Source organism: Lotus japonicus, chromosome 3 (genome assembly GCF_012489685.1).
Source record: "Lotus japonicus ecotype B-129 chromosome 3, LjGifu_v1.2".
Classification (NCBI taxonomy): domain Eukaryota; kingdom Viridiplantae; phylum Streptophyta; class Magnoliopsida; order Fabales; family Fabaceae; genus Lotus; species Lotus japonicus.
The window spans coordinates 66,325,890-66,339,924 of NC_080043.1; the positions used below are offsets into that span (position 1 = coordinate 66,325,890).

At 41.0% G+C, this 14,035-nt stretch overlaps 1 protein-coding gene and 1 non-coding gene across 2 annotated transcripts; both read right to left on the bottom strand.

Moving 5' to 3' along the window:
- Window positions 1-5,911: 5,911 nt before the first annotated feature.
- On the bottom strand, window positions 5,912-6,018 carry LOC130709574 (small nucleolar RNA R71). Its single transcript, XR_009010050.1, has one exon. It is a non-coding gene; the product is annotated as a small nucleolar RNA R71 (small nucleolar RNA).
- Window positions 6,019-10,659: 4,641 nt separating this feature from the next.
- LOC130744542 (uncharacterized) lies at window positions 10,660-12,065 on the bottom strand. The gene is made up of 2 exons (XM_057596716.1): window positions 11,014-12,065; window positions 10,660-10,915 (listed from the first exon to the last, which is right to left on the bottom strand). The coding sequence occupies exons 1-2, from the start codon at window positions 12,063-12,065 to the stop codon at window positions 10,660-10,662; spliced, it is 1,308 nt and encodes a 435-aa protein (XP_057452699.1).
- Between the last annotated feature and the right edge of the window lie 1,970 nt (window positions 12,066-14,035).

Here is a 14,035-nt window from a genome sequence, read left to right on the forward strand (position 1 = left end):
CAGGATGATCAGCAGAGGTTATTTCAGATGGTTGAGCAACAAGACGTGTTCAGAATGAGCAAAGCAAGCAAATTCAGGAGTCCTCAAGCAAAATGGAAGCAATCATGAAGTATCTGATGGAAAACCTTCCTTCCACTTCCAAGCCTTGAATCCCTCACTTCTATCATGCATGCATTTATTTGTTATGACTGAATTTATTTCATGTTGACTGTGTTAATTTCTTATTCTCTGATTCAATGCACCGTCCATTTAGTAACTCACATGCCTTTATGACTTGATAAGTTTTATGCATGTTTTTCTGTTACTTTCTCTCCTTATATTCTCTGCAATCCTTCTTCCCCATCACAACGCAATTCACTTCACAATCATTCATTTCAATCCTCTCTTACTCTGGTTCAAGAATGACTTCTGTCGAATCAATTTCTGAACTCAAGACTATGGTATTTGACCAATTCTTTCCATGGAGTGTCAATCTATCATCTTCTCAGATCTCTCAAGCTCTTGAGAAGATTGAGAATCTTCTGAAATGTTGGCTCACTTCTCATCAGACTCACTGTCTTCAGAATCTTCAAGAAGTTCTGAATGACCTCCTCCGTCTGACCATTCGCCGGAAGGACGTTGAAGATCAGTTCCAAGGCATTTGCATGCTTCTGGAATATGAAGAAGGTCACAATGAAGCGGATCCAGAGGCTGTCCTGGAGAATACTGCTTTGAAGGAAGATTTGGCTACTCAGTTAGCCTCAATTTATCAGGACATTCGTCCCCTACACCTTCAACTTCTCTCCATGAAGAATTCTCGAGCCTTCCTATATATCTAGGATTAGTCTTCTTCATTCCTCTCAATCCTCTGTACTTTTTCTCCGTTCAGTAATAATAACATCTCTTCTTTGCATCCACTTTCTTGTTATTGTTATTGTTGGTTTTGTTTTTCACTCTTTTTGATTATGACAAAAAAGGGGGAGTACATAAAATGGTTTTGATAAATTTGTATATTATATAAAACCAGTAGAGGAGAACAAGTATCAAATATTTATAGCACATAGATATTGTCAAGTGTCTCAAATAAGGAATACATTTTTGTTCATATTCTGAACTAATCTGCTTCTGACGCATTATTCCAATTATAACTGGACAAGACTCTATGTTATTAAGTGATATACGCTAGGTTCTGAACCATCACTTCTGATGAGTATACATCTCTTCAAGCATAAATTCTGATCACATAACCAGACTCCGAATCTAGATTCTTCACCAATTCATCAAGTCATAGATTCAGGGGGAGTCAGGGGAGACCCTAGCTCAGAATCAGGTGTTATCCCAGATTCAGAAAGAGCAAGGCAAAACCGATACACAAGGATAAGTTTAATCTCTGATCTTTTCTCTCTTGTGTATTCAGTTTATTGTGTAAAAATTGTTCATCAAAATACTTGTTTTGTCATCATCAAAAAGGGGGAGATTGTAAGATCAAGTTTTCATCAGTGGTTGCATCTCTATGTTTTGATAATTACAATTAAGGTTTGTGATGATGAACAATTGTGGTACCCTAACGTTTGTCTTTTTAAGATGTGCCAAACAGGTTCTGAATCTGACCCAAGCCTATTCGTTCAGAAGAAGAAGAACCAAAGGTTACTAAAAAGAGAGCTCTTTATCCTACCATGTTCGTTCTGAACAGTGGCAAATCCTTCAGAAGTTCTGAAGACACAAGCTCTCAAGAGGATCTGAAGAACCAGAGTCAGAAGTTCTGAAGACTTGCAAGCAGTTGCCCAAACTATTCTAGCTCTGACGATCAGAAGTTCTGAGGAACTCGTTCAGAAGCAGAAGTTGCAAGGTCAGAAGAATCCAAGCTTCAGTCTGACGATGATCAGAAGCTTCACCAACGTTCATCTGAAGCCTTCAGATCTCAAGTCAACTGGTGAAAGGACAGGTCACTATCACAGTACAACGTCGTACAAGTCTCAGTCTGTCCGCCACCTACCTCGTTCAGCCTAGCAGTCTGATATTACAGAATTGCCACTCCAACGGATAAAACCCTAGCAACGGCTACATCACAAGTCTTGGAGTATATAAAGGCTGAAGAAAGAAGAAAGAGACTAAGAAACTTTGCTGAAAACATTCAACATATACGAACCAATCTCTTAGCATTATTTCTTCACTGTTCTTAAATATCTGAGTTTACTATTCGCTTTTTAGAAGCACTCATTGTAAACCCGAAACCTTTTACATCACATTGTAAAGTTCCTTAAGAGACCAAGGTTGGTCGGATCTTGAGAGGACTGAATCAAGGTTGATTCAGTGTTTTGGCTAGTCTTAAGAGGATCGGTAGATCAACTTCTTAAGAGGATACTAGTGAGAAAATCAGTGTATTGTTAGTCACTTAGCAGGTAGCAAAGTGCAGTTGTAACACTCATTGATTTTAGTGAATTGCCTTCATCAGAAGAAGGAAGAAATCACCTTCACATGTGGACTGGATTAGCTTGAGCTTTTATCTCAAGTGAACCAGGATAAAATACTTGCGTGCTTTGCTTCCTATCATTCAGCACTTAGTTTTTATCTTTGAGTTTTGAAAAAGCTTAAAAGTATACCCGTTATTCAAAAACTCTATTCAAACCCCCCCTTTCTAGTGTTTTTTGCACCTTCAGTGCAGACGGGTCTGGGGAGGAGTCAAGTTCTGAAGACTAGTTTGCTCTGTTCTTGTGCTATTTTCTTTTGTTTTTGGATGCACCATTTGCAAATTTGTGCTAAAAAGGGGGAGTAGTAGTTTGCGTTGAGATTGAAGATTCTATATGCTATGTGGTCTGTAATATTTTGTGGTACTGCTGTGAAGACCTATGTTTCTACTGTGAAGTTGCTTCTTGCTATGTGTGTTTTGATTGTGTTAGCTTTAGTCTGTTTAATTTGAAGACAAGTTCAAGACCATGGCTATGTTTGTTTCAAGAGGCATTTTCTGATAGCTTATGTGCTGCTAACTTCTGATGGCAGTATTTCTGAAACGTTGCCTCTGATTAGCAGTATTTCTGATAGCTTATGTGTTGCTAACTTTTGATGGCAGTATTTCTGAAACGTTGATGTTTTTAGCTGATCTATTTTGGTGTCATCATATGCTAAGGCCTGATTGTACTTCTGGTTGTGTGTTTGTGCTGCTAAGTGTTTTGTTCCAACTATGCCTTCTGAAGTATGGTAGTTGGTTGTGGAGTTGCATTAGTTGAAGGGGAGATTTGACTAAGGGGGAGAATTGTTTCTCTAGTTTTTATCATCTCTGATTGTGAGTTGTTTTAGACAAAATTTGACAAAGGGGGAGATTTTTGGAACATGTTGCCATGCATTTTGTCAAAACAACCGTTTGTCGAAGCAGATGTCGTGGCATCTGACCTCGTGAAGCTAGGGCATCAGTCCTCAGCTTGTGTTTCTGTTGTGGGCCCTCTGAAGATTTACTGAAGATATGTTTTTGAGTTACTTGAGGAGCAAGTAGCTATTCCATAAGGGTTTATTTGTTGGGTTGTTATTTGTTGAAACAATCTTTGTTAAAAGATTGGTTTCTATCTTGTGCAATAAGAAACCGAATCTATCAAGATTGCGTTTTGAATTGTTGTTACTGCAATCTGTTTCTTCAGCCCGTGCTAACCCTAGAGCCCATGTCACCGCTGCTGAAGTCTATAAAAGGATGAAGACCTAAAACTTGAAGATGGTCGAAGCTGATAGAGAGAGATCGAGTGTTTAAGGATTTGTGTTTGTGCTTTGTCCTTTGTTAGTTGTGAATCTGACTTTGCTCACTGATTCTATAAAGCAAAGAGAGATTATGTGTGTTTGATTGCGTTCAAACTCTACTTGTTCATTGTGTTCACCAATCACTGTGGCAGTGATTGAGAGAAAGTGAGAGGGGCTCTCATACTTAGGTTGAGATTCTAAGTAGAAATACACTGGGTAGATTAGGAAGTGAACTATGAACTGAGTTGTTCATGAGTGTCTGTAATTCCTGAATCTTGAGATAGTGGATTTCCTTTCTTTGGGTGCAAACCCTCCAGACGTAGGTGAAAGTTTTCACTGAACTGGGTTAACAATTACTGTGTGTTATTGTTTCTGTTGTTAAGTTTTATTTTACTGTTAAGCGGTTGTCTAACCTCTTGTCCCAGCATCGTGCAGGACAATCGTATCAGAGGGAACCTGAATTACAAAATTATTTTCAAAACCCTAGAGCCTCATTGAGGTTCGCCCGAACCCTATTTCCAAGGGTTCGGGGCACTTTTTCCTTTCTTTTCATGCATGGGTCGTTAGTCAAGTCTTTTAAAGAATTTACCATGATATGTCATGCATGAACTTGTGTCGATATTGTTGTTGAATAGTTGTCCAAGGGTCGCTCACCTAGCCGTAATCCCCTTGTGACTTTGGATGTTGTTTTATGAATGATGTGGTATAAAAGGAAGATAAAATTCTAGGTTTGACTTTAGAGCCTTAAGAACAAAAAGAAAGAGAATTAATAATGTTGTGACTCGCTTGCAAGTGAAATTAATTAGCGGACATAGGTCAGGTAGACTATGGTCCATGAGAACGATGGGCTTGCACGCGAGGGTGTTTTGTGGATGAGCCGGTTAGGTCTCCACGTGATAACCATGATTTAGTCATGGGATAGGGATTGACTGTGTGGTTCTCCCTGAGTTATTTGTGGATGAGTCGGTTAGGTCTCCACGTGATTGAGGGTGGTACTGCGGTCCCCTCCGAGAATTGTTCATCTGCGGATGATCGAGATTGGCCAAGGAGTTTTGGTGGGTTGTGCGATGTGAGGATCCGTTAGTACTGACTAACTGACTGTATATCCATAAACGACATATAACGTTTATATTGTGATACTATTGTACTTGTGATTGTTATTTTTCTGTTGGACCTGACCCTGTTTTGTGTTTACTTGTTTATTTGGGGGGGGAAGATGCCGCTCTCGATGGATATGGAGGATATCACGAGGGTGGAGATTGTTCTGGATAGTCCAAATGAAGACCGACTCTGGGAGGCCGACAATTCCGGAGTGCGAGGATTTATGTCGGCGGTGCAGTATTCTTGGCAAGGAACTGATTTGGGTCGCTCATTGCAAGTCAGGTTCTTAGGGACGGATCAATCATGTTTCCACATCCTCCAGCTAGGTTTCAGGAGGCCGTGAAAGAAGATACTTCGGAGGATACAGAAGAAGACCATTCGGAGGACGCGACAGTAGAGTCACGCTTACAAGAGGAGGAGGCAGTGGAGTCTCCGCCACCTGAAGTCAAGCCGGAAGTCCGGGTGCAGCGCGTTCCTGGTTGTCCCAAGTGCTTCAGGGTGGGACCTCGGAAAAGTGTGATCATGCTGGAACGGGCCAAGAAGAGGGCGCATGAAGCAGAAGCTGACAGTCCGAAACAGGATTAGGACTAGGAGTTCTTTGCAGTGGGACTGAGAGTTTTGCACCGGACTATTATTTATTTTATTTTACTGTCGAGATTTTTGATGTAGGGCTTTAGCCCAAGGATTTATTATTGCACTCTTGAAATTATGGTTTTACTTTCATTAAGAAGTTATTTCTATTCCGAATTATATGTTTTTAATTATACCGCATTGAATTTTTGTAAGGGTTAAGTTTCGCAATAATTGGTTCTTTTATCATTAATTAAAGATTAATTAATTAATCGGTGAAAATTCTTTGTGAAAATACACGTGATTAGTTACTGTGTGACACTCGAGAAATCGGGGCGTTACATTCATCCGGAATTGCAACACTTACCGGGTGAACAATGTTCCGACGGATGCAATTCGGTTTAGCTTGTTTCCATTTTCTTTGAAGGATGTAGCGGAGGAATGGCTTAATTCACAACCTCAAGGGAGTATCACTACTTGGGAAGACTTAGCAGAAAAATTCACAACAAGGTTCTTCCCAAGAGCTGTTTTGAGGAAGCTAAAAAAAGACATCATGACTTTTGTGCAAACCACTGAAGAGAATCTCTATAAAGCTTGGGAGCGCTTCAAGAAGCTCTTGAGGAAATGCCCTCAACACAATCTCACCCAAGCTGAATTGGTTGCAACGTTTTATGATGGTCTACAATATTCTTGGTGGTTTGGTTTGGACTCGGCTTCTAATGGGGAGTTCGATGCTCTTCCCCCACAAGCGGGGTATGACTTGATAGAAAAGATGGCAGCGAGAGCCATGAACTCTGAAAATGATCGTCAAACCCGAAGGAGTATGTTTGAAGTTGAAGCTTACGACAAGCTCTTGGCCTCCAACAAGCAACTCTCCAAACGAATGGCGGAGATTCAAAATCACATAAAGGCGACCAATTTGGTTTGTGCTACAATAGCCAAAGTGGAGTGTGTGACTCATGGAGGGCCTCATGTTAGTGAATTTTGCACCATGGCTAATCAAGGTTCCCGAGGTCAAGGCTTTAGACTATCTCAACAAGACCAAGAGCAAGTTAGTGAAAATGTTGGCAAGAAGAGCTTAGAGGAACTATTGGAGAGCTTCATCAACTACACGGTGAGCAACTATAAGAACCAAGATGCGGCTATCAAGAACGTGGAGAGTCAATTTGGCCAGCTAGCCAAGAAAATAGCCGAAAGGCCTCAAGGTAAACTTCATTCCGATACTATCCCCAATCCCGAACAAGAAAGTGCTTCTGCTATGACTACTAGAAGTGGTAGAGTGTTGAATGGGTTAGAAAAGAAAGCATAGAGAGAAAAAAGTGAGAAAATAGTTGAGGAGGAAGTGAGTTTTCCAATTAAAACTAGAGTGATGAATGATCCTATTCCTGAAATTGGCAAGGTTCCATTTCCTAAAGCATTGACTAAAAAGAATTTGGATAAAAAGTTTTCAAAATTTGTGGATGTTTTTAAGAAACTCCATATCGATATCCCTTTTTTTTCCGATGCTTTGGAACAAATGCCTATCTATGCTAAGTTCATGAAGGACATTTTAAATAAGAGAAGGAAGTTGAGTGAAGTTGATGAAACTATCATGATGACCGAGAAGTGTAGTGCAATTTTGCAAAGAAAAATGCCTAAGAAGAGAAGGGATCCTGGGAGTTTTACTATCCCAGTGGAGATTGAGGGGTTGACTGTTGTTGAAGCCTTGTGTGATTTGGGAGCGAGCATCAACTTGATGCCGCTTAGCATGTTTAGAATGCTGAACTTTGGAGAGGTCACCCCGACCATGCTCTCCTTACAAATGGCGGACAGATCCCTAAAAACACCATATGGGATTGTGGAAGATGTTATAGTGAAGGTGGACATGTATGTATTCCCTGTTGACTTTGTGGTGCTGGACATGGAGGAGGATGCAAAGATTCCTCTCATTCTTGACTGACCCTTCTTAGCCACTGGCAGAGCTAAGATTGATGTTGATAAGGGTCAGCTCATCCTCCGAGTTGGTAAGGACAAGGTAAGATTTTCGGTTTTCAATCCTAATTCACAAACTAACCTTAATGATGATTTTATTTGTGATATGATCAAAAGCTTGTCCAGGTCTTCAAAGGAGACCCCCAACGTAAGTGAAAAAGATGTTGAGCTTAGCCAAGCTCTCATCAAGCTTGTTAGTGAAAACAAGTGTGGGGGGTCTAAAGAGGAGAATTTCCAAGACCACATGGCTCGATTCACTCAAACTAGTCACCTTGTAAATATGGAAGGTGGGACTAGTGATGAGCTCATGATTAAGCTCTTCCCTCACTCCTTGAAAGGGGGAGCAAGGATTTGGTACGATGGTTTAGATGATACCCTCTCTTGGAAGGAATTGTTCCAAAGGTTTTGTGCAAGTTTCCTACCTTGCACATGTGGAAGAAAGATTGATGGTAAGGAATTTCCTTCCTAACATCAAAGGAAGGAGAGTCCACCTAGGACTATAACTTAGGGCTGCTTAGGAGACAACCCAAGTCTTGTTTTATGTTGCTTGTTTGTTTGTTGCATTTTGCAGGAGGAGAGAGCACGCAACTGAATAGCGGGAGGCGGTTCTATAGCCTCTGTGCTTGACTTGGAGAGGAGGTGTATCTCTTCCCTTTAAGTTAATTCATGCATTTTTAGCATATTTTCTCTTTGTAGAACCTTTTTTTTTTGTTTGATCATGCATAGTAGTTAGAGTCGTTTTTGGGTCTTTACTTCCCTATACTCACATGTTTTTGCCCTTAGTTATGCTCTCTAACTTGTGCTGGTTTTCGAAAATGTTTTTGTGAATACTTGGATTTTCTTTTGGGGATGAGTGATTGCATGTTTTGGGGAAGAGAGGATGAGACTTCGGTATTCCGAGTGTTTCTTAAGGATAGAGTTGGTGTGAGTCCATAAGGGCCCATCTTAGGCCCTTCACCATAAATTTTCTCTAGAGGATCCTGACTCACTTGTACTTCTTGGTTCTGTATTGATTTCACTCTTTGCATGCTTTGTGATACTTGTACAATTCTTGAGACTTGTAGGTTTTTGAGCCTCAGAGTTTGTTGGCTTGAACATTTGTCCCTAGTTGTCCCATTTGAGCCTATTGAAGATTTCTTTGTTAGCTAAATGATTGGGATTGATGATAAGTTGGATTTTGGGAAATTGATGGTCTTTAAATTGTTTTGGAGCTAAATAAAGTTGGAAATGTCTCTTGCCCCTAGTGTAAAAAAAAAGAAGAAAAAGAAAAAGAAAAAAAAAACTCCTAATCAAGTTGAAGTTGCAAAAAGAAAAAAAATATAAGAAAAGAAAGTTGAAAAAGGGGTCAAGAGACTTGTGCTTAAAAAGTTTGTTGTTGAAAGCTCCGGGGTTACTAATATGACCACACTCAAGATGCTTGAAGCTTTAGACTTCCTTCGGGACCAACCACCTTGTACATCACCAAGCTAACATTACAACCCTTGTGGAGTCTCTTTGAATTTGTGCATGTTTGATCTCTGTTGCTCTTGAGTGAATGATATCCATAACCTATGAACTGCTTGTTTGCTCAGTGCACTAAATCAATATCTCATCCTAGGATTTTAGATCTATATGCTTCCCATGAGTGGACTCTACACTCTTCTCTTTTCAAAAGATGCATGAAGTAGGTTTTTGGGTCTTTCTCTTGGAACCAACTGTGGTTGCTTTGTACCCCGGTTTTGTGATAAGTATTCCTTGTTGAGCACTTGTTTTGGGAGCATTTCTTGCGCTTGAGGGCAAGCGAGTGTTCTTTACGCTCGAGGGCGAGCTGTCGCTAAGTATAGTGGTGTGATGACCCTAGTTTAGTAGTGTTTTTAGGGTCATTTCTTTGTTTGTTTTGAATCTTTTTGTTGAGTCTCATGTAGTGTTTCATGCATTCTCATGCATTTTTATCTTTATTTGTGTTTTTACTTTGTTATGGTAATTTTATAGTTTTATGGGGACCTTTCTTGCATTTTAAGTAAGTGTAGGACTTTCATATCTTTTCTACTTGAATAAAGGGTCTTTTATGCTAATAATCTCTTGGAGTTCCTAGATATTTTTCCTTGCTTTGTTCCTAAGTAATCAGGTCTGAAACTGCTGAAGAAAGAAGGTCAAGAGGCTTGGAAAATTGAAGGGAGGCTTAAAGGGCAGTAAAGAAGAAGTTTAAGAGACTTTCTAGCATGTAGAGAGCGCTCACGCGCTCGTGTAGAGTGCCTGAGCGCCAATTGGTTCGCTATTTATATCATGCTAGAGAGGAATTGGCGCCTGAGCGCTCCTGTTGAGCGCCTGAGCGCCAATTACCTCCAAAAGCTACTTTTTTCACTTGGAATTGGCGCTCAGGCGTGCTTAATTGGCGCTTGAGAGCCCAGACTGGACTTGTTTGCCTATAAATAGGCTTTTTGTCATTTCTTTTGTAACTTTTGTCATTTCTATACATTCCTAAATAAGTTAGAAGTAAGGTTAGGCTCTGGAGCTTGAGGATAAGCTTTCTCCAAGTCCATGTTCCAGGTTTTATCCTTTCTTTCTTGTATGGGTTCTATAGCCATGCTTGGCTAAAGCCCTCTTGCTTTGGGTTCTTTGTAAGACTCTTGATGTTTTAATCTTAATTCCTATTTCTATTCATGAATTCTCTGAGTAAACCCTTGAATCCCATATCTTTGCTTCATATTTTAAGCTTGAACGCGTACTAGCTTTATGCTTTTCTATAATAGAACAGAAGTTTGTTATAGATTAGGGACTTGTTGTGGGATTACCCCTTCTATGCTTGCTACTAGGAATAGAGGAAAGTTTGGGGTTTGTTGGCCTGAATTGCATGCTTAGTGCCTTTAGCAAATGTTTAGGTTGTCAAGGAATTGTGCCTATCTTTTGACTTGAGAGGATTGTCTATGCGAGGCCTCGATAGATGATTAATTAGGCTAGAGCATCAAGGAGAGACTCAGAGTTTTGTGGATAGAATAGGTTGACTAAAACTGAATTAGTTAAGCAAGAACCCAAGGCATGCTCACCATTGTTCTCACACACTTATATTTCAATTGCTTGTTAATTAATCACCTAGAAATCAACCTTAAAACTGAATTTTACTCGCTTTCCTACCGTGAACTCGAGGCTTAAACTGAATTCTCATACCAATTCCATGTGGTTCGATAAATTAAAACCGGGTAGATTCTGTACACTTGCAGATTGACCAACAGTTTCAGAGGCAGACACTAAAACAGGAATGGATGTCTTGCGGGATGGCATATCAATGTCTAGGACATGAGGGTCCAGGAACAAACGATGATCCAAGGGGATTTAGGCACCCTTGGATACAGCCACATCATCCATTCTGAGAATATCAGGATGCTGCTTCAGGATGATGGCAGTTAGGAGAGAGGGGAATGAAATGGGCAGCTTCACATCACAAGTCTCTGCATGCTTCAAGGTTTGAGCAAACACCAGTGAACCAAAATGAAAGGGGATCTCAGTCCCAATTCTGTAGATTAGTTTGGCCAGAATGGCAGAGATAGTAGAAGTATGGTGAGAGGGAATCCAATTCACCACTCCAATCCTGTTAAGGATGGCATACTTAACACTCAGAGAACCAGTAGTAAGAAGCTTCTTGGTAGGCCATTTCTTCACTTGCCCAGCAGTAAGCTCCGTGGCTACAGAGTCCAAAGACAGCTCTCCTTTACAAATTCCACAGCACTCCTTCCAAGTGCTTGGTTGATCACAGCAGGGGAGAAGGTTACACATCTTCCACACACATACACTTTCCTGAACTCAGCACTTCCAGGAATACCAACATCATCAGACAAATTGACTAGGAACTCCTTCACTAGCCTCCCATAACACTTCCCAATACCCAGAACTGTCTTCCTCAGACCAGCCCTCTCAATAAGAGCAACAATTTCCTTACACTCAAGCACATCAATGCCAATCCCCCTTTCCTTTGCAATTCGACGCTTGCAAACATACTTCCACTTGAGAACATTCTCAGCAGCATGAAAAGAGAAATTATCAATAGGAAAAGAGGGAACATCCCGAGGGATGCGCTTACCAGAAAATTTCTTCTTCTCAGAAGTCAGGATGTCCTGGACATCGGCTTCAATATCAGACTCAGATTCCAGATCAACCCTTGGAATCTTTTTCTTCTTCTCAGCAGTCTTCTTCACCTTCTTGTCAGAAGACTCCACAACCTTGTGTTTTCCCTTGCTCTTCATATCCACTTGCCTTAATGTGTAGGTGGCAGGAGTGGATTTGGCCTTCTTCTGTGAAACAGAGGGGGTTTCTTCAACAGGAACCCTTCTTCTCCTCTTCATCCTGGCAGCAACACTTGCCATAGGCACATCATTTGAGTCTTCAGCATTTGAAACTTCATGAATAGACGGTGGGGCTTTGCTAGACTCCTCTGAAGAAACATCCTGGTGGGCTTCATTCTCTGATTCAAAATATTTGGACGAAGAAGAAGATTCCTGAGATGGTGAAATCTCCTTTTCAGGCACATCAGGAACACAAGCTTCTGCGTGAGAGACAGATGCCTCAACATCGGGCACATCATTGGCAGAGGTGTCTTCATTGGAAACTTCCTCAAAAGCAGGTGCTTCAAGAACATTCATGGTTTTAGTACGCGACTTGTAGTGCTTTCTGGCATGGGTTCTTGAATCCTTCGTTGCAGAAGCCTTCTTGGATTGAGTGGAAGAATTCACATTCAAACCCATCACTTTGACTCCAAGAGAAGTCTTCTCAATCTTGCCTTTGATAGGATCTTGCTTTCCTCAGACTTGAGACATGGTGAAGAAATAGTGCAAAGTGAACAAATTCAAAGAATTGATGAAAAATTGAGAGCAAGGAAGGACAGAGGTTACGGAATCAAATAACACGACCGGTTGTGAGATTGAAATTTGGCTGTTGGGGATGATTATATAGCAGTTGAGTAATGAAGAAGCAACCTTGATGATGATGTCATAACAGCAGTATTGGTAGTTACGAGAAAACTAGCCGTTAGAGCAAAAACGTGCGTTAATTGCTATGCTTCTTCAAATAGGCAAATCCCAAGATTTCCTCTCAATTTCTCAAAGGTGGTAGCATCAAGTGGTTTGGTGAAGATATCTGCCAATTGCTTTTCAGTGGGAACATGCTCCAAAGTGACAATTTTATCTTCTACCAAATTTCTGATGAAATGATGTCTGATGTCAATGTGCTTAGTCCTACTATGTTGAATAGGATTCTTGGAAATATTGATAGCATTGGGATTGTCACAATACAATGTCATGACATCTTGCTTGACTTTATACTCCTTTAGCTAGGGGTGAGCACCGGTCGGTTACGGCCGGATTCGGGCTCAAAACCTCCCAACCGATCAAAACCGAGTGCATGATATTGTGGTCCGATTCCGCCCAAACACAGCTTCGATTTGGCGGGTTTCGGGTTAAGCGGGTAAATGGGTCAGTCGGGTGGGTTCAATCGGATCTGGAGGAGACGAGTTTCTCAAACCTTTACCCAGAAAAATTTAAGAAAAAAGAAGGAGATGATGGCAGATTGGACGACACCATGGTGCTAACTAAGATGTGAGGTTCATGGAGTTTCAATCCTCTCTAGCGCCTACTGCGGCAATGCTATGGTTTGCCTCCGCTAAGCTTCAACTACACAGATCTAACACTCAATATCATGCTGCGGCCACCAGATCTTCTGCGGTGTTGTAATGGTTTGGTTCCCCTCCGGTGAGCGTCATCAACTACTCCATTGTAGCACTCCATCTCCATGATCCATCCTTTGCTTGGTCTTGGTCTTCATTATCACCTGATCTACCTCAACTTCTCACAACATCCTCATCGTCTTTTTAGTTTCCATTCATGGGTATTCATTCACCTTGTTTCTCCCACTGACATAAACCACCGCCACTCTATGCAACAAAGTGGGTCTTGGTTTCCTAAGACGTGGATTTTATCTTAGTCTCCAATATAAATTATTAATGGTGGATTTTTAATTTTCTTTGGCATTTAAAAAGAGTAAATCTGACATTTGAAAAGACAATGCTGCAAAGAGGTAGCCTACTAGCCTGTGACTTTGGAAAAGCGTGTGTCATTAATACTGCAAGTGTGACAGTGCGGGACAACTGCATGTTTTGAATTAAAAATTAATAGTATCTCTTGGGCGGGTTCGGGTTCCGATGGATTAGGTTTTTCAAATCCGAACCTGCCCGTTTAAACCCACATGGAACCGTAATAATGACCCGTGAAACCGTGAACCCGGGTTGGACCGCCCGTTTGCCTTGGGTTGGGCTCGGGTAAGCCGGATCCGGTTCGGGCCGGATATTTTGAGCAGCCCTACCTTTAGCATTTGCTTCATCCACATGAGTTGAGTGCAACTACTCCCTGAAGGTATGAAAAACGGTAGAAAGGGGGGGTTTGAATAACGTTTTCAGAACAAAACTTCCACCTTAAAGATTTTGACAAATCTTTCGAGAACTTAAGTGCTAAAGATAAGAGATAGAAAAGCACACAAGGATTTTATCCTGGTTCACTTGATAAATCACTCAAGCTACTCCAGTCCACCCGTTAAGGTGATTTCTTCCTTCTTAGAATGAAGGCAATCCACTAATCAGGTAAGAGTTACAACTGCACTTGAAACCTACAAGTGACTAACAATTACACTGACTTAGCTCACACTAAGATTCACTCTCTTAGTC

Excerpts from the sequence above, each read along its gene's own strand:
- LOC130744542 (XM_057596716.1), bottom strand. The coding sequence starts at position 12,065 with ATGGGTTTGAATGTGAATTCTTCCACTCAATCCAAGAAGGCTTCTGCA. Across the intron at positions 10,916-11,013 it reads GAGAGCTGTCTTTGGACTCT|GATTGGAGTGGTGAATTGGA; the intron begins GTAGCCACGGAG and ends CATCCTTAACAG.